This window comes from Aspergillus oryzae, chromosome 4 (genome assembly GCF_000184455.2).
Source record: "Aspergillus oryzae RIB40 DNA, chromosome 4".
Taxonomy (NCBI): Eukaryota; Fungi; Ascomycota; class Eurotiomycetes; order Eurotiales; family Aspergillaceae; genus Aspergillus; species Aspergillus oryzae.
Genome location: NC_036438.1, coordinates 984,261 through 1,007,183, shown reverse-complemented (window position 1 = coordinate 1,007,183; position 22,923 = coordinate 984,261). Strand labels below are relative to the sequence as shown.

Below are 22,923 nucleotides of genomic sequence, written 5' to 3'. Positions count from 1 at the left end.
TCGATTGATAAATCCCGATCCGGGAGTTATCAAGCTCTAGAGACCGATCATAGTGTAGGCCATTATTTGGCCAAGCTCATCTAAAACTTTGCAGAAAGGAACGACACCACTGGTTAGAGCCTCGCCATAACAGCCGTGCTGGCAACGGACATTAAAGATCGACTCCCTTTCGCCGCTATCGGTCTCAACATGACAGGAATGAAGAAGCGCAAGCGCACTGAGGCCGGTTACTCAGACGACGAACCCCCGGTCAATGACACGTCAAATGCCAGCAATGGCTTTGGCGTAGCGCAAACATTGTCTCTACTCCGCGGCTCCAAGCCTTCCGAGGAAAGTGATCCTACTACAGCTATGCAGTTGGACGATACACCGAAGGACAAGGGCGATATGCCGGCACAAAGACCTTCGAAGAAGAAACGTGTGGACGGAGAGAAGACCAAATATCCAGTTCTTACCTACGTCGATGGGCGACTACAATCCTCTATTCGGATCGCAGATTTGCAGGGCCTTTTGCTCTACTGTTTCGCGGACGGCATCGCACCGCAGTGGATTTCCATCAAGCACTCCGGTCATGTTAGAAAGGTAGTGGCATTGATGGTGCCGGGTCTGGAAATCGGCATGTTTGATGGGACAATTCCGTTGCAACCACCTGCGGAGGATGTGTCAGGCTCGCAAACGAATCAGAACGACACTACAGGTGCCGAGGGACAAGAAGAGGATCCTAAAACGGCCGAGTTTAATCGTTGGAAGCAAGGATTGCCTCTCGAAGACCGATCTCATCGGTTTAACCCTCGCCCCTTGTCGCGCGATGAACTTCCAGATTCATTACAGCCGCTGGCAGATATGTTTCCTCATGTTTGGCCGGTTAGAGCGCCCGGGGATTCGAAGTATAACAAAGTTCATTCGCCGCTCCAAGCAATCTTGTTGTCCGCTCTTCCCAAGAACAAGGAGGATAATCACAAGAAGGGACCCAAACAGGCACGGATGGATAAAAGTTTCGTTCCCAAGCGGACTCCCATAACCACATTTATCAGTTCTCTCGAGGATCTCCGTGAAAACGAGTATGCTCTACATCCGGCACTTTTCACGACGGGCAATGAAAAATCTGAGTTGATGCAAAGTCGCAAACGAGCTGGTCAGGATGCGGAGGCCGGGTGGGTCGATACCCATGTCGCAAACTTCGAGCAAGGTGATGTTCCCGAGGCTGAGATCCAGCAGGGAAGCATGACAGCAGGGCGTAATGTACTGGCCCTTGACTGTGAGATGTGCATAACGGAAGGCGGAAAATCCGAGCTCACGCGTATAAGCTTGGTTGGCTGGGACGGCGAAGTCGTACTAGATGAGCTCGTGAAGCCGCAGCTACCGGTCATTGATTACCTTACCCGGTTCTCAGGGATCACAAAAGAAATGTTGGATCCTGTCACGACTACCCTAGCCGATATTCAGCAGAAACTCCTCACCATCCTTACTCCGCACACTATCCTAGTCGGCCATTCACTGAATTCGGATTTAAACGCTCTCAAGCTCACTCATCCTTTTATTGTCGACACTACATTCATTTACCCACACCCACGTGGCCCACCTCTCAAGTGTAGCCTGAAGTGGCTTACTCAGAAGTATCTCGGAAAGGAAATTCAGAAGGGCCAAACTGGCCATGACTCCATCGAAGATGCTCGCGCCGTGCTTGAGCTGGTGAAACAAAAGTGTGAGAAGGGCGAGCGCTGGGGAACAAGCGATGCCCAGAATGAAAGCATCTTCAAGCGCCTGGCACGTTCTACACGGTCAGGCAAATCAAACCCAACAGGGGAAGGCCGCACTGGAGCCGTGGTTGATTGGGGAAACCCCGAGCGTGGATTCGGATCGCAGGCGACCGTCGCAATCGGGTGCAGCGATGACGAGGATGTTGTGAAAGGAATCTCATCCGTTGTAAACGGAGATGACAGCAACGCTTCGGTCCCAGGTGGTGGCGTTGATTTCACCTGGGCACGGATGCGAGAGCTAGAAATGTATCGAGGTTGGTGTAATCGTATGCCAGACCCCAATAACGCGAATGAGTCCACAACACTAGTACCTCCCCCTGAAGAAACCACACCGACTGGCCCTCCTGCGTCCGCTCCCTCGGAGACTGCCCAGAAGAGTCTCGTTGATACAGTATCTCGTACAGTCTCTCATATCCAACAAGTTTATGAGTCTCTTCCACCGTGTACACTGTTCATTGTATACTCAGGTACTGGAGACCCGCGCGAGGTCAGTAGGCTACAGGCCATGCACAAACGCTTCCGGGAAGAGTTCAACGCTAAGAAGCCATGGGACGAGCTGTCCGTCAAATGGACGGATACTGAGGAACAAGCCTTGAAAAGAGCTTGTGAGAGAGCCCGAGAAGGCTGCGGTTTCATGTGTGTCAAATAGATTCTATGTAGGCTTGATCCTGGTTTGGATATACTGTGAGCTACTGATATAGCGTAGATATCCCTGTACAGCACGAAGTGAAAAAAGAAATAATTAAATAAATAAATAAATTAGATTGCAATTAAATCAAATAATTCTTGAATAGTTTTGAGATATCCAGATCTCAGATAGACCAATTTAACCCGGCCACTGCTCCACTGCTCCATGTACTCGTGAAGAATCGACTTTTTTTATACACCATCACATAAGAAACCCAAAGGAGTCTAGAAGTCCAAGACAAAAAGGAAAACAGCGAGTGAACGACTAAGACGGAAACGGTAATAAGGGAGTAAATAGGTAAATGGATAATACATGAATAGAATTTCAGTCTAGTTTTGAATCAGCGGGCCTCCGTTTCCATGGCCTCTTCGCGCTGCATGGCTAAGCGTGCCATCATATCGCGTGCGGCAACCTGTGCCTTTCGTTTTTCTTGCGCTTCACGTTTATTCCAATCATCAGTATGAGCACCATTGTTCTTTCCCGGCGGGTTTTCCTTCCCTGACCCTGTCTCTTGATCAAAAGACACCGGATCATCTGCACCGCGCGGAGTTTCCCTTTGGCTACTCGCCAATGTCTGTGTCTGGTCCTGCTCAGAAAAGCTATTATTAAGACCCGTTGAATGCCGGGTTGGCGGCCGCGACCGACTGCGCAAACTTCGGGAACGACCCGGACGGGTTTCAGCTCCGTTTTGGCGTTGGCTGGGACTGGTGCTGGGGGGTGCGTTCTCTTTCTGACCGCTGCTACTGACGTTGAGGTTTTGCTCACTTAACGGCGTTGGTCTCGGGGTCTGAGTCTGAGAGAAATCCGGCTTCGGGGCTTGGCTTATGGATTTGCGTGGCCGTCCTGGCCTTCTTTTGTCCGACTCCCCCCCGGATGGTGGCTTCTCAGGAGCCTGAGATATACGGGGACGTTTGGACATAGTATGTTGTTCTACGCTGGCGCGGAGTTCCGGGGTACCCCATTGCGGACTTTGGTGTCTTGACTGATTGACTTGGACTCGGAAGTTCGGAGATCCTGGCGCTGTTGGCTCATGCGGTGTGTCCATCATTGCGTCGGTCTCGGGCCCCTTTAAAGGGATCCTGACTGGGGGCATATGTGGGTCTTCCAGAGAGAAGTCGATGCTATCTTCTTCGTCACCATCGTCGAATGAGTCGGCGATCGGTTGCGTGCGGCCGCTGGGCCAGGAGTCCGGCCATGGACGCTTCCTGCCTGCTTGAAGCAATCCTGGGCTGCGGACTTCTGGGAGTGGGCCGGGAATCGCTATGGTTGAGGTTTGCTGTTGCTGTTTTGTGTTCTGTTCTTCCATGTAGCGGTTTTTGAGTTTCAATGCCTCGATTTCTAGCTTTAGCTTTTCGATCTCTTCTGACTTGGATTTTAGTTCCTTCAGGACTGTTGTGATCATGTTGAAGTCGTTGTTCATGGTGTTTCCTAGATCCGAGAACCGGCCGGGGCCGTTCAGTTCGATACGGAGCGCTGTAAATGCGCCTTTCAGCTCGGACATGGTGTCGTGTAGGTTGCTCACGGAGCTTGAGATATGGTCGAGGCTCAGTCCATGGTGCTGAATCTGCTGCTCCATAGATGTAGTATAATGGTCCATCTCGGATGAACCGACGGGTACCAAGGCTCCGGGCTGGACAGACGTCCTGTCTCGTCGGGTCGGTTCCTTTTGAGGCGGGTGGATCAGGCGCTCGAGTAGTCCATCTTTGAACGCAGGTTCTACCGTGCGCATGGTCACGATTTCCCGGAACGAGACCTTTGATAGCTTCCAGAAGACATTAGGACTTGGTATCGTTAGTTTCCATGCATGCGCCGATGATCCCTCTTGTTCATTCGGTGTTACTCCGACTTACCCGTTATCTAGCGAACATAATACGCCTAATTTCTGCTGACAGAGCTTGCAGGCGATCTCTTGCAAGATGCGTCCGCGGAGTATACTCAGGTCTGATGATTGCGGTACTTGTTTCTTTTCTGGCGAGATTGAGATGCGGTGAAGTTCGACGCTCAGCCATCCTGCTGCGACGGAATAAGAGTTGGAAATCTTGGCCCATTCATTCTCCAGTGCGGCCAGGGAGCTCGAACAGCGCAAACACTGGCACAGGATGGCCGGGCGAGTCAATTTCGATAAATCCATGGTGAAAATGGATCCCAAATCCCACAAAATGGCGTCCGATGTGCCGTACGCCACCTGCAGAAGGGTTGGAGGGACTATGCGAGGACGTTGAAAGCCTCTCCCACGCTGCAAAAGTCTAGAGGGATCTCGACTGCTGACTCAGCCACAACCGGGGACACGTCGGCGGGTCGTCTAGTCCTATTCGGGTTATCGATAAGAACTGCACGCGTTTCCAAGTGTCGTCATTCTAAAACGCTTATTACTCCATTAATTACCCCGGCATATTGTCCGACTAGGTATTCGTTTTACCGTATGGGTTCGTACGCGGTATTCCTCCGACAGTCCCCGCATGCGTTGTCCCGGAATACCTCTATTCGGTAAAGGAAGAACCATACAGGTATTCGTCCCGAATCTTTCTTTGTTGAGCCCCTCTTTCATTGTACGCTTTGTAAATTGTCAGCAGTAAGCGGACTTCATGCGGCCATTCTTTCGCTCGCTCATTCGACCACCACCTTTGCTTCGGTCGGCATTATCTGTTCAAAGGGTCGCATACGGCCAAAGATTCATTATGGCGAGCTTATCGACAGCTTCAAATAACAAGGCCAACACCTGGCAAGGTGTTGGGGCGGCGGAGTTTGACCTGAGAAGTGAGACTATGTCAATTATATGTCTTGGTAGAATATGCTAAAATATAGTGAACAAAAGGCGACACAATGACCAAACCGACCATATCAATGCTCGAAGCGATCACTCAAACAACGCTCCTTGACGATGTCTTCTGTGAAGACCCGGTGACAAACGACCTCCAGGCCTATGTAGCCCAACGCACCAACCACGAAGATGCATTGCTCGTCATGTCCGGCACAATGGGTAACCAGGTCGCGATTCGAACTCACCTCGTGCAGCCGCCTTATTCCGTGATATGCGATCGCCGTTCCCATATCGTCTGCCACGAAGCGGGAGGAGTCAGTTCGTTGACCGGTGCGACGGTCCAACCCATCGATGCCAAAAATGGCAGCTATCTCACCCTGGAGGATATCCAGAAATATGCAGTGCTTGACGACGACATCCACCATTGTCCCACGAAGCTGATCAGTCTGGAAAACACCTTAGACGGCAGGGTTTTACCGCTCGCGGAGGCTCGTAGGATTACAGAATGGGCGCATGCGAACGGAATCAAGGTGCATTTGGACGGGGCAAGGCTCTGGGAAGCGGTAGTGTCCGGGGCCGGTAGTTTACCGGAGTATGCCAGTTTGTTTGACAGCGTGAGCTTGTGTTTCTCCAAGGGTCTCGGAGCGCCTATTGGTAGTATTATTGTTGGGTCCAGGGAGTTTATTAAGAAAGCTAGGTGGTTCCGCAAAGCTATTGGAGGTGGTGTCCGACAAGCAGGGGTACTCGCTGCCGCAGCCCGGGTGGCTCTCGATGAGACCTTTGGCACAGACCCTCATGGTCAGGATGGAAAGCTCCGGGAAACGCATACTAAGGCAAAGAAAGTCACGGAGATGTGGCAAAACCTAGGCGGCAAGCTGTCACAGCCAACAGAGACTAACATGGTGTGGCTGGACCTTGACGCGGCTGGGCTGGGACCCAATGACTTGGGAGAGATAGGAAAGGAAAAGGGGCTGAAGCTGTTGGGCAATCGGATTGTTATCCACTACCGTACGTACCCCTCATTCTACGGGTTGCTTAGGATTATCCTTGCAGCGGACACTGACTCGTTCCCAGAGGTATCGGAGGAGGCCATTGCGCGTCTAGGGGAGGTGTTTGAATTGGCTATGAGTGGGAACTATCAACGTAGCACAGATAAAAGTTTACCGTACGGTAGCAGGTAGAAGCCTTGAGAATTCAAATGTGAAGATCTCATCGGGTGGTACATAAGTAAATAGTACATAGCTAATTTCCACTTGTGGACATGCCACTCCTTTCAAGGCTTATGTGATTAGTAATCACGCCCCGATCTACATCGGGCACAGAGTACGGAGTACTCGAGGAGTTACGAATTGAAAAGAAGATTTTCTCGAAAAGACGTGAGGATACTATTAAAAGAGATCAAAAGAAACACGACTCCTCCGCGACTTGGTCATTTGGATGAGATACAAATCATTTATAAAATATGTACCATAACTATATAATACTATAGGGCCCTTAAAAGCCGAGGCCAAGATTTGATCGATAGAAACGAGGTATCCTAACTACTATATGTAACACACCACGGCTCGAAGGGCAAAATTATCCTGTCGGCTCCATTCCAGAAATAGGGACGTGAAGGATTCTCGTATGTTAATAAAGTATGAGATTGTGACTACTGTAGCAATATCTGGTAGGATGACTGTAACTCTTTCTTCTACCTGAAAGAAGCATCAGGCTGCATACATATCGTGGATAAAGCATGCACTCATCTCCCAGTATAACATTGTTGAGGACAACTTAATATCATTGATATTTGTGACAAATTATGCTACATTGCTTGATTATCAATTTTGAGTTGTTTCGTATAGTTAGCGGATAACAATAACTAGTTAGCCTAGATGGAGTATACATGCAGCTAATTCAAGTCGTCTCTTATAGTGCATTTTCGTTAATTGTTCTTATCGATTTTCTGCGCGCAGTCCATCCTTCTAGAAGTTAAAATATGGAGTGACGCCATCCTCGCGGTAATTAAGAATAGCAACCATACCGTTGGGGTGCAAACTCGGCCCAACATAACACTGCAAGGATCCCCAATGGTGTATCATTTTGGTCACATACTCCTTGAAGGCTTTTTTAAACGCTGGGACTCTGCCGGGGTTTGTTATAGAGAGATGCTTCTCGATAGCAGCCGCGTAACCTGTGACGCCGTTAGTTTTTTCGCGCCAGCACCGATACCGGGGGCATACGCTTTAAGTGTTCATAAGAACTTTTTTGGTCGAAATTGGTTTGGTGTAGGACGAACTCATGCACAACATCAATTTCAGAGGAGGTCTTGTTGGGCGCTCCCTCAGAAGTATCATATTCTATATCTAAGAACTGCGTTGAAAGTTTGTTTGTAAGGATAGAATGGTGGATATGCACCATCATCTGAGGGTTTTTGGAATTCTATGAATTTGCAGTCTACTTCGTAGGCAATATCGTCCACTTCTTTTATAGGGTACTTGTCCGACAAAACCTCGTTACCGGAGATGACATCCTCCACGTTATTGGTTAACGGTTCTTCAAGATTCGAACATGTGGTGAACTTACAATAAAGGTACGCATGATGAACACAGCGTAGACAGTTTCGGCGGAGTTGGCCAACGGGGATTTGAAAAGGATATTGTTCGGTGGAACGCAAAACAGAGCATGTACCGTCCAAAATCTGGGGAACAGAAGAAGAAGAAGAAAAGAAAATAAATTAAGGGATACTGATCTCGGCCATTGGCACCCCTCATCTCAATTCTGCAAGATCAACGCTCGGATCTGATAGTACCCAATTATGGCAGAGTCTCGATCCCCACAATCTCCATCAAGGCTAGACCGACATCAACTAGATTAGACTATCGAACTACACATAAATTGCCTCTTTCTGCGGAACAGAAATGCTCACCTGACCAGATTTGATTGCATACAGAATAAGTATGACATCCATCTCTTCAGCCCTCACGGGCGAACAGGTTGACGCATACTTCGAGCGCATCCAGCTACCAAAAGCATACCATCGGGATTGGGACCCCGCATTAGACCTCTCTTTCCTGTCAAGTCCAGGCTTCAAGGGTATCACGTTTCAGCAATCCCTTACGAAAACCTGTCCCTTCATTATGCGAAAAGTGTGAAGGTCTCGTTAGATGTGGCTGAGCTACACAAAAAGCTTGTCCAGAGACGTCGCGGTGGTTACTGCATGGAAAACAGTATATTGTTCCACCATGTCCTTCTGTTTCTGGGATTTGAGGTCTACCTCGCCGGCGCACGGCTCTTTCGAGTTGGCGATGGGAAATCAGCGGGCTGGTCCGGCTGGTGAGGTTTTCCAATTTACTTGTATTTGGATACATATTGATACGTATTAAGGGAGCATTCTGTGAACATTGTCACCCTCGGCCAGCAAAGATACCTGGTCGACGTGGGATATGGAGGGAATGGTCCCAGATCTCCTTTGCCATTAGTCGAGGGTCCTGTCCATGAAAACATTGGAACCCAGACTATGCGGTTGGCGTACGAACCTCTGCCTGGGTCACGCCAACGTCAGTGGATTTATTACACCCGCAATGCGGAAGACCAGCTGTGGATACATAACTACGCCTTTACAGAAATGGAATTCTTCCAGCGTGATTTCGAAGTAATGAGCTTCTTCACCAGTTGTCACTCGGACTGCTTTCTCACGTCACATTTGCTTGTGGTTAAGTATCTTCGTGAAGGGGACGAGGTGTATGGGAAGATTGTCTTGGATGATGACAAGATTAAGAAGAATGACGGTGGGAAAAACGTGCTGCTTCAAACGTGCATGACCGAGAGGGCACGAGTCGAGGCTTTGAAGGATCAATTTGGGATTGAGCTGACCGAGGAGGAACAGAACGGGATCCAAGGAAGGATGTCGGCACTGGCGACGAGCGATAGTTAAAGATATCTAGTTTACTGGATAGATATAGATGTAATCATATAGAATATAGTATAAAGATAATTCTCAATGTTATCCATTTCCCTAGGGTATGATTCTTGAGTACATACTGATTCCAAATTCTGCATTAACTAGTAAACGAAGTAGCATGCAAATAGAAGGAGTAAGACCTAAAGTTTCCACAGATGTAATCGATATGTGATAGTGAATCATATCTCGGGTTGATATATCCAAAATCCCCACTTCGGCATCCACGGTTGGTTCCCGCCCAATATCCCCACCGTGCATCTCTATTGGCTGGAAGTACTCTGTCCGCCTCAGGCAGTCAAGGCCTTGGTGCCTGGGTAGCACCTTGTTGATGCCTGGGGCCTCTTCCGCCCTTCAAATAAATTGCGGGATATTCACTTCAGCCTCACTGCTTGTTTTGTGGACGACGACCCTACCAAGACAGCATCCTGTCGCGTCCCTGTTGCCGGATCGCCCCAGTAAACTCAAGCCATTGTCACAGTCACGTTCTGGATTGTGCAGTGGATGGTGGATGGGGGACTTCGTCAACTGTGTAAGTTTTCGAGTCCTGTCGCTCGTTATTCAAGAGCTCCCGACTAATGCCATCAACTGTTTCACAGACATAGCCCTTGCCCTCCTTTTAAATCATAGCTCGAACTTCCACTTGTCGTTCCTTTGTTCAATAAATCCGGCCCACAACATCGTGTGCGAGCTTGCTTGTGATTGACCATTTGGCCGGCTAGGTCGGGGTCTCCCTGCCTACGAATTTACCTTCCCAATACCCGTTGTCATCGAGGCACTACGCGTTGTAGGAATATAATATTACCTCAAAAGCTTGGTGGATATTTCTGGTGTCTTTTGGATCAGTACAGGCAACTCTTGTTCCTAGTATCAAGTCCGTGCACATAGTTTAACACACCCCCAGTGGAAAGCTAGGGGGTTCATTAAAGCGCACCTGTTATTGGTGTTCATTTTTCGTTGGTTTTGCATAAGGTAAGGAACCTCCAGATTCTTCCAACAGCCAAGACAGTCTCATGAAACATATTCCGAGGCCTGATGAACTGACCCTCTAATAGGTTCATGGTATGGAGCCGTGTTAATGATTGTATCGGTTTTGCGAACTTCTCTTCATATTCACACATCAACACATATACCCTAATTTATCCACTCCGTGATAGTAGTTATCTCTTTCTTTTGCAGTGTCAGGCGACTTCTCGTCAGACTTTACCACCTCCCACGCCAAATGGAAGCGACCCAAGAATCTACCCAGCCATGCACAGACCCCCGCCGCATGGGCTACAACAACTCTGGTCTCCATGAGCAGGACGTGTCAGACATAATATGCATCTTGCATCCTAGTTCCCCTGCTGCCCACCATGCGGTGGCCGCCTCGGCCAGTTCTGCGCCCCAGCATATCCTTCAGCGGGATGAGCTAGCGTTCGAGAGTTCAGCAGCTCTGGACATTGGGCTTAGGTTGTCATCGAAGGTGCATGATTTGAACACTGGCTTTTGTTTCGGACGGAACAGAACTCGCTGCGATCTTCTCCTTGCCCGTGACCAGAATTCAAAACGTATCTCGAATCAGCATTTCCGTATTTACCTCACTGAAGACGGGATCATTATGCTCGAGGACATATCTACAAATGGCACCATTGTAGACAACTGCCGCCTTCGCAAGAACCAGAGAGAAAATAGTCGAATGCTGACCAACGGCTCTGTCATACAAGTGATGAACGGCGACCAAACCTCAGATGAAGTTAGGTTCGTCGTCCGCATTCCAAGCCGAGAAGGGTTTTCAATGCAGTATACGGAGAATTTGCTACGGTATTTTGAGCGGATACAGAAGCACCGAGCAGGAACCACGCAGGTCAAGCCACGTCAAACCTCGGCACAGCCTGTTCTGCAATGGACGGTTTCCAACACCTACGGAATGCACTGGACAGGCGGGCCTAAGTACAATGTCACCGGTCAGATAGGGAAAGGTGCCTTTGCCACCGTGTATAAGCTTGCCACAAAACAGCATGGGGCCGTGTATGCAGCTAAGGAGCTTGACAAGCGACGTTTCATGAAAAATGGCGTCTTGGACCAGAAAGTGGATAATGAGATGAAGATTATGAAGGACCTCAAACATGTAAGTGATAGAATCTTTCTCTAGGCACAGGACTATCGTTTGGCTGATGCTTTTCTGGACAGCCTAATATTGTTCAATATATGGACCACCACGAGCATGAGCGATGGATCTACATCATCATGGAATATGTCCCCGGTGGGGAGTTGTCGACGTACCTGCAATCCACTGGCAAGATTCCGGAGGACATGGTCAAGACGATTGCCCGCCAGGTCTTGCACGCGCTACAGTATCTCCATACGCGGAAGATCACACATCGGGATATCAAGCCAGATAATATTCTCATCTCCTCGCTCGATCCACTAAGAGTTAAGTTGTCGGACTTTGGGTTGTCCAAAGTAGTACAGGAGGAGACCTTCCTCAAGACCTTCTGTGGCACATTGCTTTACTGCGCCCCTGAAGTTTACCCAGAGTATGATTCCTATCGTCGCGGTGAAGTCAGAAAACGGCGCAGATTAGGTGATCCGTAAGTTGTCCTAGCAACATTTCATGATCGAACGTGCACTAATGGTCAGACCACCGAAAACCTCTCCGTACAGTCAATCCGTTGACATGTGGTCGCTTGGCGCGGTTCTCTACCATATTCTTGCTGGTGTTCCTCCGTATATGGGCCGGGGCGATGACAGAGGGGCCCAGATGCTACGAACGATCATGACGACCGACCCCGATGTTGATATTTTGCGCAACGAAGGCGTGTCAGAAGAGGGTATCGATTTTGTTACCCGACTTTTGAACCGCGACCCTCAAGCCCGTCCGACAGAACGAGAATGCTTTCAGCATCCATGGATTGCTGAGGTTGAGGATGTGGATGAGTATGATGACGACGAAGTATATGCCAATGTCCGGGGTGAACTTTCAGACATCGGTGAGGATGCGGAAGAAGAATTGGATGCATCTCAGCTATCAATCCACGACGAACCAGAACCCGAAGATCCCGCTGAGCAAGAGGATAGCGACTTGGCACAATCCAAGCGGCCGAGGATAGATTATCCCCCCACGGACGTTCGTTACCCATCTCTGCCCCATATTGAAAGTTTAAAAGAAGTCCAAGTTGCTGCTGATACAACACCAAAACGCCTCTTCGGCGAAATCACCCCATCTGTGTTAGGAAGCTCGGATGCGCTGGGTTCTAAAATGCATGCGTTTGAAGGAGACAACTTCAGCATTAATGACTTCATTTCTTCAGCCGGTGAGTCGATGGTCAGCGACGGCAACAGCCTTAACTCCATCCTTTCCCTTCCGAAGGATCCTATTTGTGGATCCGCACCAAGCTTGATGGGAGCTGAGAACCTTGTTGGGCAGCTGAACATGAATTCGTGGCACCCTGGCACATCAAACAATCGTCCGCCAGTCGTCGAGACACCGGCACAGCCAACTGGAGTGAAGGTGGGGGGTTCTGCAGAGAAAAGGGAGGCGAAGACAAAGCAGCGAACCAGCCCTGGTAACGAAACCCCTAAACCGGCCATCTTCAGCCGACGGATTGAACTGCCCATGCCTGATACCGCCAGTGAACGCTCGAGCCCCGAGAGTATTGCGCAACGTGCCAAGGACGAACGCCATCAAACCAAATCGATTCCAGGGGAGATTTTCGACATCGAGCTGGCAAATACCATTGATGCCAAAACCGGCCAGCCAATCTTAGACTATCCCGAGAGAACAGCTGGCGATGCTCCAGCCGATCCAGCGCCGACCACGAATCCGAAAATTGTGCTCCAGCCAAGGAAGCCTCCAATTCTCCTAGGAAAGTTGACGACACTTCCTGGGTCGATTTTCGAATTGACCATCCCCCTCGAAGATCGAATGACATCTTGGGGCCGGGGTCCTCAAGCGACCGTCTGCTACCCGGACCCCATGGACACGAGAATCCCAGCATATGCGCTGGAGGTGACATTTTGGGCCCCCGCCATTGAGTCCAAGATAAGGGCCGGTTTGGATTGGATGTCTGTACCTGGTGTGATGGCAATACTCTCAACGAAGACTCGCAAGTGCATTTGGGTGAACGATACGGAGTTGCGCCGAGGGCCGGAAGGGGATACCAGTCGGGAAGGGTTTCATTTTGGCAAACTATACACGGGGGATGTTATCACGATCTATCAACATCGCCACAAATTTTTGAAGTTTCGATGTGAGTTCTATCATGGGGACAGTGCTTGTACCCGACCGGAGAATGAGAAGGGGTTCACCGTGCGCAAGGTCCTGGTGCCCAAGGACGCGGTTGCAAACCAGCTTCCGGGGCGGAAAGATCGGAATGAAAAGAAGTAATGGAGGATTTGATTAATTTTCATATAGACGACATGTATGGCGGTAATGTGGGATAGTATTTAGGGCTTGATGGGTATTTATTTGCACATGATTGTTGTTTATTTTCTGGAGTTGGTTGTTGGCATCTCTGCTCCCGCTGTTGGGATACATCGTTATGGAGGCATGGATTGGAAGATTGGGTATATCCACGACATCACGTCAGCAGGCTTGGAAAAGGAACAAGGCAATTGAACAAAGTTCAAAAAAAGAAGAATATGAGAAAAGTACATATACATTATCGCAAAAGCTTTCTCTAGGTAGAACGGACATTGGATGTGATTAGCATGGGGACATAGTACAATATAAGTATGGCTAGTGTACATTGGAGATATGGTCCTATTTGACAAACAATTCTATACAGATACAAATATAGCATCTCAGTACCGTTACGTTGAGCAACCTACAGAGTGAGACTCTATACGTGCTTGACAACCCTCAATCGACATGTATTATCATCACTTGTTCTTGCTACTAGTTCGCCGTTCAATTTTTCTTTTTGAAAGATACACTACGGAGTAATTTAAACGGAGTAGTTCATCACGTCATCTCCCGAAGCGATATATTAGATTTAGGGCAATTAATTCGAACGTTGCATTGCATTAGTGGCTACGATAGCCACTTTTAGCTTCTAATGGTAGGCAGACCGAGATCTTACTAGAGAATTAGTGTACGACACTAATTTCAGTCAGTCCGGTCCCTTTCCTCCCCCAGTTTTGCTGATCTGTCGCGGTGTTACCATGTATACAGTACATTATTTGCGAGTTCCCCCCATGACCTACGAACAATCCCAGGCTTTAGTGGATTTTCAGACAGAGACTAGCTCTTGACATTGAGAAATCAGTACCATAGCTTCTTCAAAATGCACTCGGCAACCTTTCCTCTATCTCCAACATTGAATCTCATCCGTCAGCCCGAAGCATCTTCGAGCTAACCAATAGTGTGGATAAGGCGTACCGTCTCTTAACGTTAGCAGACGGAATTCATAGCAGATTTCTTGAGCCCAACGGAGATGAAGATGACAGGCGGCGAGACAGGTTCCAATGCATGACATGATTCATGAAAGCACCTAGTCAGCTCTCCGAGTACTGGTGCTGGGTTCCAGGATGCCCCCCAAAGTCAGCTGTCGCTACATCTACGTCTCAGCTGAGGACGATAAACACTGGACCCAAGCCCACCACCAAAACAAATACTCGATACCCTGATTCAAAAACCTCATCGCCAAGCAGGTCAACCAAGGCATCCTCATCTTGAGACAGGTCGCATTCAGCAAGTCCGACATTTGGGTACATGAGGCCGATTCTCAGCCCGCCACATCCCTCGGCGACGTGTACAACTCCCTGCTCCAGGAAAGACGACCCTGCGCCGCCCAGAGAGCGGCCTCGACCGGGGGAATGGACATGTCACGACATCAGATTATATGTGGGGCCCAAAGGCCGATTATTACTCCTACCTACTGTATGTTTGGTTTCATCCGGGCTTGGCATGGATGCGTGCTGACTGTTTGTGACCCAAGGACCCAGATTCTGGCGGTTTTCCATGTCTAGGCCGGATCCTGTGAGTCGGGAGGCTGGTGAACGTTCCGATAGATGGTTCTGGAGAATGGTGGCGGTCGGGATGAAAGGTTGACGGATGCCGGCGCCGGGGATGTAGTTGAGGGATCTTGGGGAGGAACAAGATCCGAAATGGAATGTGAGGCGACGATGTGGTCATATCTATATTAATGAGCGTACATGCGTCTGTCAGTATTTATTTGGGTATGCTGTGAATCTAGAAGCTATATGCAGCTGAAGCGTCTCATCATTAGGGTTTGTTGGAAGAATGTATACATGAAAGCTAAGCCTTTGGTATAAAAATAAAACATGAGTAGTAAGTTGTCGATCATACAGACGTCACTGACTCAGTATGTAGCAATTACCAATGCTATCTATATAATCTATGCAGTTATTGATCATTGATTATCCATAACTTCTCTGAGCGTTACTTAATATCGTAGTGGATGGATTTGAGATACTACGACTCGTGCTCAATAGTGGAGCCTTGATGTACAGTAATCGGTATCTGGATCAAAAGATATTGAAGAGAGAACGCGTGTTATCGTTGTCGTGATCAGGATGAGGTGCTTCCAGACCCCGACGACCTTGATTTTGAGGAATGTAGTTGAGAGACTGGGGTTCTGGGCCTTGGCGGTTGCCGGTTGCAATCAATGATCGTACTGTAAGTATGGGGAATACAGTCGGTACAGTATTAATACTCCAGTCCCTGCCAAGAGGACCAACTGGTGGGGTGACATGCGGATCCAGTGACCAAAGCGAAATGAAGATAATTTCTCTTTCTCTCCACCACCAAACCACATTGGCCCGTTCAGACGGCGTCAATTTTAATTTAATTTGCTTGTCGTCTGCTGAGAACTAACTATGTTGCACTTGTCAAAGAGGAGAGGTGAAACCTATCTCCAACGTCATTTCCCATGGATGGGGAGGTAGCGCTCGACCTCTTCTTTTTCTCCTACTTCATCCGGCGGATGATGCCCTGACTGACTCGAGTTGTTCACCTTGGCCTTAGTCCATTTACCCAGGAACTGCCCGTTCAGGCGGTCCTTTTGTTGGTTCCCTTACGTTCAGTTCCACTGGGTTGAATCTTCATTTCTCCATTGGACGGAAACGGTTCTTCTGTTCACGGATCCTTTTTCCTTCCTTTCTTTTATTTTTATTCTTTATCTCTTCTTTCCCGGTGTAATTTTGGACTGGTGAGATAGGGTACCACTTGGCGATACGAACGCCCCCATTATCAACTATTCCTATTCCGTCTTTTTTGATCCAAACTCAACTTTGAGGTCTCACTTTTTCGACTTGCTGTTTTCCCTCTCATCTGGACGGTTTTCTATTTGATCTCATTGCCACACCTCATTCGCTTTTCCTTTCTATCTTCGAGTTTCCGGCCTCTCGAAGAGTCGCGTCCTGGTGACGCTTCCTCAAAATCCCTTCCGCGATATCACTCAACGTCGTCGAACGTGAACCTCACCACCACAATTGCTTATTGATCTGGTCGCTTCACGGGCAATTGTGCCCGTGCGCCTTTGTCTCTTCTTCCCGAAATCCCCGTGAACTCAAATCCCCGCCCATGTCCCTTTCTCGATCACCCTCACCCCACCCAGCCGGCGGGGGGTGGTCCAGTCCAGGCCTCACGACAGGCAGTGGCAGTTCGACACCACACAGTGGCTTTTTGTCGCCGAACCCGTTAGGTCCGAGCGGGATCTCGTGGGCAGCCGCCAAAGCGAAGAGCGACGAGGTTCGAGGGTACCCGTCTTTTTCTACGAGGAATAACGGCTTCTTTTCCCGGTCGAAACGTCGCATCTCCGCCACTCTGCCGAGTTTCCGGGTAAGCTCCAGGTCACCGAATGGTTATATTGATAAAGACGACTTTGGACGCGACCGTCCATTATCACCAGGGAGAGGTTGGCGTTCCTGTGGGTTCGGCAGAACCATGTTGCGCCGCAGACGACTACGGCTGTTGATTGCCTTGATTCTGGTTCTGGTTGGGTATTTCTACTTTTGGACATGTAAGTTGGTCATGGCGAGCATTATGAGGATATTGCGCGGACTGACTCGTATCGGTAGCTTTCCTCGAGCGCTATCGACGATCATCGTTTGGCGGCGGAAGCAAGTTTGTAATCATTCTTGAATCCAATGTGGAGGGTGGCGTGATGGAATTGAAGGGCGCCCGTGAGTGGGCGGTGGAGCGCAACAGCATTCGAAATAAGCAAGAATATGCGAAACAGTGGGGATACGAGCTGGAAGTAGTGAACATGTTGGCGAAGAAGCGGTATTCGCATGAATGGCGCGAAAGCTGGGAGAAGGTCGACATTATCCGCGAGACCATGCGCAAGTATCCCCACGCGGAATGGTACGTTCTACTGCTGTTGGGTACCCTAGATGCTGGCTGACTATTGCTCCTAGGTTCTGGTGGGTGGACCTAAATACGTGGATCGTAGAGTCATCCTATTCCCTGCAAGACCACATTTTCAACCGTCTGGGCGACATCTCGTACCGGGATATCAATGTCTACAATCCGTTGAACATCAGCCACCCGCCGACGGGGGCGTATCTTGATGACGTTTCACGCTCACCGGTGGGCGATGGAGACCCATCATCGATCCAGATGGTGCTGTCGCAAGACTGCAGTGGTTTCAGCTTGGGTTCCTTCTTCATGCGACGATCAGTGTGGTCGGAGCGTCTACTAGACATCTGGTGGGATCCCGTCATGTATGAACAGAAACATATGGAGTGGGAGCACAAGGAACAGGATGCCCTGGAATACTTGTATACCAATGAGCCGTGGATCCGCAGCCACGTTGGATTCCTACCTCAGCGGTATATGAATTCGTATCCGCCTGGCGCCTGTGGAGACGGGGGTGATCCAGATATTCACTTTGTTGAAGGCGCAGGTGACTTTATGGTGAATCTTGCCGGCTGTGGCTATGGCCGCGACTGCTGGTCAGAGCTGTGGGAGTATCGCCGCATCAGCCAGGCGATCAACCGGCCATGGCGGGAGCGCGTAGAAGACAAGGCGACAGAACTCTACGAGAAGTTCTTTGGGCGGCAAGATAATTCGCCGCAATCATAAAAGTCACCCCGTTACACCACGTAAATGGCTCGTGCATGATCGGCCGCGGATGATCTTTGGCTCGCTGTATATGTCGCCCGATGGGTGATTTGATGACCGTATTGTACTTGCTGTGGGACAATTCTGACGATATTCCGGCGTATTTGGACGACATACTTTTGTTACACATGGCTTGCATTTGGATGTACTGTACACTGCCCGAAGAAGGGCTATCATTGATCGGCAAGCGTTTCTTTTCTTACGAGATAATTATGGCTATAGACAGATGAATTTTAATCAATTTGAGCATGTTTTCCTTCATCAATAGCGGGACTAATTGAAAATAATCTTCCGAATGCGATGTATATACATCCTCACGTGACATCAAAACCACTCTGCACAAAAGGTCCCTAAACGCCCCCGTAGCAGTACACTCAAGCCCCCAGACCGCCCAGACCGCCCACCAATCACCACCCACCAATTGCACATAACTCCGGAACCCCGACGACATCAGAAAAGGCACATCCAACTCTCGAATCCGAGATCACCAACTTCCCAACGCCCTCCCCGCGTCCAGCACCCCGGCCAAACCTTCCCACCTACGAAGAACCAAAATCCCAAAAAAAAGCCCGCCAAAATGCCCACCCCCGAGTCCGCCGCCTTCCTCGCCAAGAAGCCCACCGTGCCCCCAACCTACGAGGGCGTCGACTTCGAAGACAACGTCGCCGTCCACAACGCCCGTGACGCCATTATCCGTGAGCAATGGGTCCGCAGCATGATGTCTCGTCTCGTCGGTGAGGAATTGGGGAAGTGCTATGCGCGCGAGGGCGTGAATCATTTGGAGAAGTGTGGGGCTTTGAGAGGTTGGTTTTCTTTTCCTTTTCTTTCTTGATTGCTTGCTTGCTTTGTCTTTGGGGTTGAGGTTGGGTTTGTGGTATGGGTTGTTGATATGGTTTGGGTGTCTACTTCGGAACTGGGGATTGAGACTGGGAATTGGTCCAATGGGACTTGCTTCGAGAATTGAAATGGATTAAGATGCTTGAAACTGGATATATGCTAATATTGGACCTCTAGAGAAGTACTTTGAGCTGTTGAAGGAGCGCAAGATCAAGGGTTACCTGTTCCAGGAGAAGAACTATTTCGAGAAGAGTGCTTAGGTGGATTTTGTGCGCTGGAATGGAATGAATTGAATTGGATTGAGTATAGGACGGGTTTTATTTTCTTTGTTAGGCTGTTTTTCTAGATCAATTGTATCATTTTTTCCCCTTTCTTCCTTGTCTCTTTCTTCTTTGATTGGATTGGTTCAAAATGGATTGGTTGGGTTGAGTTGAGTTTGGGGGTTATGGTGGTTTTCAGGGTTGAGGGAGGTAGATGTTGGTGGTTATGTTAGGGTATGGGTTCATGTGATCATAGAATGGTTGCTTTGATTCAAGTCCTTCATATCACTGCTTTTGACTGTACGAGCTTCGGCTATGTACTCATGTACTATGCACCATGTACACATCTATACACTATGTTCTCTGCTCATGGAACAATCCCAGGGTATCAATAATAAGCACTATCAGTCCGTTCAGGGACCGTGCTCGGCGTATCTCTCGCCAGACCAGATTCCTCCTCACTATCATCCACATCACTGCCCGGTCCGAACTCGTCCTCCACCGGCGGAGCACGCATGCGTACCAATTCCTCATCGTCCAAAGCCTGGAGCCTATAGGCTCCCGGAGCAGAATGAATATCTCGACCAGACGGCAAGTTCGCCACAAGATCCGACGACGGCGGAATCAGCTGCGTATTGATCTAAAGACTCCTGTCAGCAAAGAACCCTCAACACGATACCACAAGCAAAAATAAACCCACCGTATCATTCATCCTCACCCACTTCGTCTCCAACATCTCAATAACCCTTCCCTCCTCCTCCCGGCCAGCATTATCCCCAGGCCCCAACTCCCCCTTCTCCATCCTCCCCGCGTCCTTCTCCATCTTCCGCTCCTCCCTCCGCTCCATCCACCCCTGCTTCAACCTCGAAAACCCCCTACTCTTCACTTCATTCTCCTGCTTCTCCCCCCTAACCCCAAGCGCCGCCTTCGCAGCCCGCAACCACGCAATCCCCTCCCCAATCTTCCCCGCCAGCTCCGCATCAACCCCAAAAAACCGACACGCGCGCGCACGCGCAACCCTCCCCAGCACACGCACATACTTGATCAAATCCTCCTCGATGCCGGCCCGTCCCTGCGCCCCAACGGCACCCAATCCGGCAGCCGCTTGCTCGGCATACTCCGCGGCGCGAATACACAATCTGGCGAACAAGTGCGCGCGCACTTTCGGGATCTCCGGCGCGCGGACCATCCACTCCTTGTCATTGGGGTTGCGGGCCTGGATACACGCAGACACGTAGGAGTCGTCCTTGAGCACAGCGAGGAGGGTCGCCTCCGCCAGGGCGAGGGACGCTAGAGCAGCTTGCGCGGCGGGGTCCAGGTCAGGGACGATTCCCGGGGCGGAGGACACAGAGCGAGAGACATGAGCGAAGGCCGGGGATGTAGCGAGGAGAGAGTGGATTGCGCTTGCTTGGAGGAGGTGTTTTGTGGCTGTTGTTATGGCCGCGGTGCGGGCTTCTGGGGTTGGGGTTGTGGGGGCGTAGAGGATGCGGGTTACGGTGGTGTGGGCTAATTTGCTGAGCACGTAGGCGTATGTTGTGAGGACGAAGGCTAGCTCGTATTCAAGGCCTAGGCCTTTTGGTCGGGGCTGTTTCAAGGTGAGGGAGGCGGAGGTGAGGGTGGGGCGCCATGAGGGTTCGGGTTCGCTGTGGAGGGCGATTTCGATTTCCTCGGAGGGCGTTTCCGGGAGGCGCGTGCTGGTTAGACTGTTTGTTATGGCGGTTAGGTATGGGAGGTAGTCGGTTAGGGTGGTGAGGAGGGTCGAGAGGTGGGCGTCTTGTTGCGGTCCGCGGGGTAGGCGTTTGTGTGTCTTTAGTGCTGTGCGGAGGGCGTGGCGGGCTGTTGAGGCAGCTTGGGGGAGGGATGGGTGTGTGGTCGAGGTTAGGTGGGTTTGAAAGGAGAGATGGGAAGTTGTGGGGAGGGTGAAGGCGTAGACCATTGTGTGGGCGGTGTTTTTCGTGGTGGTTGTTTGTTGGTGGAGTTGGAGATGAAGTTAAACTGAGGTTCGGGCGGTTTGGGCGTTGATGTCATGGCGGCCAAGACTTGGTGTTGACTAGGGCAATTGCAAGGTTTGCTACAATGGAGCTTGAATAATTGGTGATTCTTGTATTATTATTGGTTTTGAGTAGCTCGTCTCTCGCTTGTACTCACTCATTGATACTATAGCTATAGATTCATGGCGAATTGAGTGGTATATCCTTCATATGGCCCGCTTATCACTCTGCTAGTAGCCTCAATCTCATACCCTTATTTGAATTGCATCCAGTGCAGGATATATATGTCGACACGCCGGACCGCCATATTTTTGAGGTCTGGACGCGTCCATCCTCATGTCGAGAAGATCGGCCGGATGCATAAACATGTTGGCCATCCGTACGGGCTGGAATAATGCCGAGTCGAGCAAGCCCGCGACCAATTGCTCCCTTGGCCAAGGACAGCGTGTTGCCTAACAGAGCTTCTGTCTTTATCGTCCGTTACCCAGAAAGAAGCGTGAGCGTATGTATAGGAGCAAAGGAGACTCCAACATCTCCAATAAGCTGGTCCTTCCACCATGGAGCTTCCGTTGTTAGCAGATGTCAATCCTCAAAAGCGAGAAAAACATCCTCCCTAAGCGCGACTTCTTCACACATCCATTCCCTCCCCATCCGACAAATTGCTCGGCGCACTACTAACCCCAGACGAATCACTCTCCGCAAAATATGGCGCCCGCGATCGCACCTGCGATCCCCATTCCTGGATACTCGGCGCACCGCCCTCGATCACAATCGGATGCTCCTCCGCATTCTTTCCCAGGACAGTTCCCGCATATCGCGACTCCTCTCCCGTCTTGCTATGCTTCTTCTTCAACACCGTAAGATAGTCCTCCTTCTCCAGGAAATCCGTATCCACAACGTCACCCTCGCTCGGTAGGAATCCAGCAATGCGTCGAATTTCCCGATTCGCCGGGCCCGTGAACCAGCTGAGAAACCCTTCTAGTCCTCGCATGTCTTCGTCGCCGTGCCAGTCTTCTTCCCACTCGCGGAGTTGTGGTCGCAACGCGCCTGCGTCTTGTAGAGCTTGGTAGATGTCTTCTAGGGTCGGAACGGGGTTGTTTGGGTGGGCGTTCGCGGCGTGCGTGCTTGCGGATGAGGCGAGAATCATCACGTAGCGGGCTGTGAGGTCAGCCATGGTGTCTAAGACTGAGGGACGGGTTGCGTGGAAGCCGGCTGCACGAAGAATCTGGATAATGGGTGGGCGGAGCAGAGCGTTGTGTAGATTTGGACCTGACATGGTGATTGATTTATTGAAAGGAACTTGAGAGTTGTGTCGTGGTGTACTAGGTTAATGCTGAGGGTCTGGATTTCGTTGGATCACGGGTTTATGTTGTCAAATAAGAGAAAGACGATTAGTGACGCTGGCTGAAAACGAGGGAAGAATTGTGTTTCTAAATTGGTGGAGTTGATGGAATGAAAGTGAAAGCAAGGCGGAACGAAAGAGTTCAGGTCAGCGGCGTCGCGTCCTTTCCTTTCCGCTTTTCGGGCCTGTTTCTCTCTTCCTCCGCAACCACAATATCAGCCAGACGTCCTCATACTCATCCCTCACACCACGTACACGCATACGTTCATTC

General features: G+C 50.0%; 8 protein-coding genes across 8 annotated transcripts; 6 read left to right on the top strand and 2 right to left on the bottom strand.

Annotated features, from left to right (window-relative positions):
* Positions 1 to 189: 189 nt before the first annotated feature.
* On the top strand, positions 190 to 2,409 carry AO090012000410 (RNA exonuclease; the record flags this gene model as incomplete). Its single annotated transcript, XM_001727378.1, has 1 exon — positions 190 to 2,409. One exon carries the CDS (start codon positions 190 to 192, stop codon positions 2,407 to 2,409), a length of 2,220 nt encoding a protein of 739 aa, XP_001727430.1.
* A 379-nt stretch (positions 2,410 to 2,788) lies between these two features.
* Positions 2,789 to 3,949, bottom strand: AO090012000409 (uncharacterized protein; the record flags this gene model as incomplete). Its single annotated transcript, XM_001727377.3, has 1 exon — positions 2,789 to 3,949. One exon carries the CDS (start codon positions 3,947 to 3,949, stop codon positions 2,789 to 2,791), a length of 1,161 nt encoding a protein of 386 aa, XP_001727429.3.
* Positions 3,950 to 5,271: 1,322 nt separating this feature from the next.
* AO090012000408 (threonine aldolase GLY1) lies at positions 5,272 to 6,390 on the top strand (the record flags this gene model as incomplete). Its single annotated transcript, XM_001727376.3, has 2 exons — positions 5,272 to 6,217; positions 6,284 to 6,390. 2 exons carry the CDS (start codon positions 5,272 to 5,274, stop codon positions 6,388 to 6,390), a joined length of 1,053 nt encoding a protein of 350 aa, XP_001727428.3.
* A 2,046-nt stretch (positions 6,391 to 8,436) lies between these two features.
* AO090012000406 (uncharacterized protein) lies at positions 8,437 to 9,128 on the top strand (the record flags this gene model as incomplete). Its single annotated transcript, XM_023236464.1, has 2 exons — positions 8,437 to 8,527; positions 8,818 to 9,128. The coding sequence occupies 2 exons, from the start codon at positions 8,437 to 8,439 to the stop codon at positions 9,126 to 9,128; spliced, it is 402 nt and encodes a 133-aa protein (XP_023091389.1).
* A 1,246-nt stretch (positions 9,129 to 10,374) lies between these two features.
* AO090012000405 (serine/threonine-protein kinase) lies at positions 10,375 to 12,704 on the top strand (the record flags this gene model as incomplete). Its single annotated transcript, XM_023236463.1, has 4 exons — positions 10,375 to 11,262; positions 11,325 to 11,725; positions 11,775 to 12,448; positions 12,562 to 12,704. The coding sequence occupies 4 exons, from the start codon at positions 10,375 to 10,377 to the stop codon at positions 12,702 to 12,704; spliced, it is 2,106 nt and encodes a 701-aa protein (XP_023091388.1).
* A 4,339-nt stretch (positions 12,705 to 17,043) lies between these two features.
* On the top strand, positions 17,044 to 18,183 carry AO090012000403 (putative alpha-1,6-mannosyltransferase subunit; the record flags this gene model as incomplete). The annotated part of the gene is made up of 3 exons (XM_001727373.3): positions 17,044 to 17,119; positions 17,178 to 17,463; positions 17,517 to 18,183. The coding sequence occupies 3 exons, from the start codon at positions 17,044 to 17,046 to the stop codon at positions 18,181 to 18,183; spliced, it is 1,029 nt and encodes a 342-aa protein (XP_001727425.3).
* Positions 18,184 to 18,799: 616 nt separating this feature from the next.
* Positions 18,800 to 19,319, top strand: AO090012000402 (putative NADH-ubiquinone oxidoreductase 12 kda subunit; the record flags this gene model as incomplete). The annotated part of the gene is made up of 2 exons (XM_001727372.3): positions 18,800 to 19,025; positions 19,237 to 19,319. 2 exons carry the CDS (start codon positions 18,800 to 18,802, stop codon positions 19,317 to 19,319), a joined length of 309 nt encoding a protein of 102 aa, XP_001727424.1.
* A 388-nt stretch (positions 19,320 to 19,707) lies between these two features.
* On the bottom strand, positions 19,708 to 21,255 carry AO090012000401 (pH-signaling protein PalC; the record flags this gene model as incomplete). The annotated part of the gene is made up of 2 exons (XM_001727371.3): positions 19,708 to 19,959; positions 20,020 to 21,255. 2 exons carry the CDS (start codon positions 21,253 to 21,255, stop codon positions 19,708 to 19,710), a joined length of 1,488 nt encoding a protein of 495 aa, XP_001727423.1.
* Between the last annotated feature and the right edge of the window lie 1,668 nt (positions 21,256 to 22,923).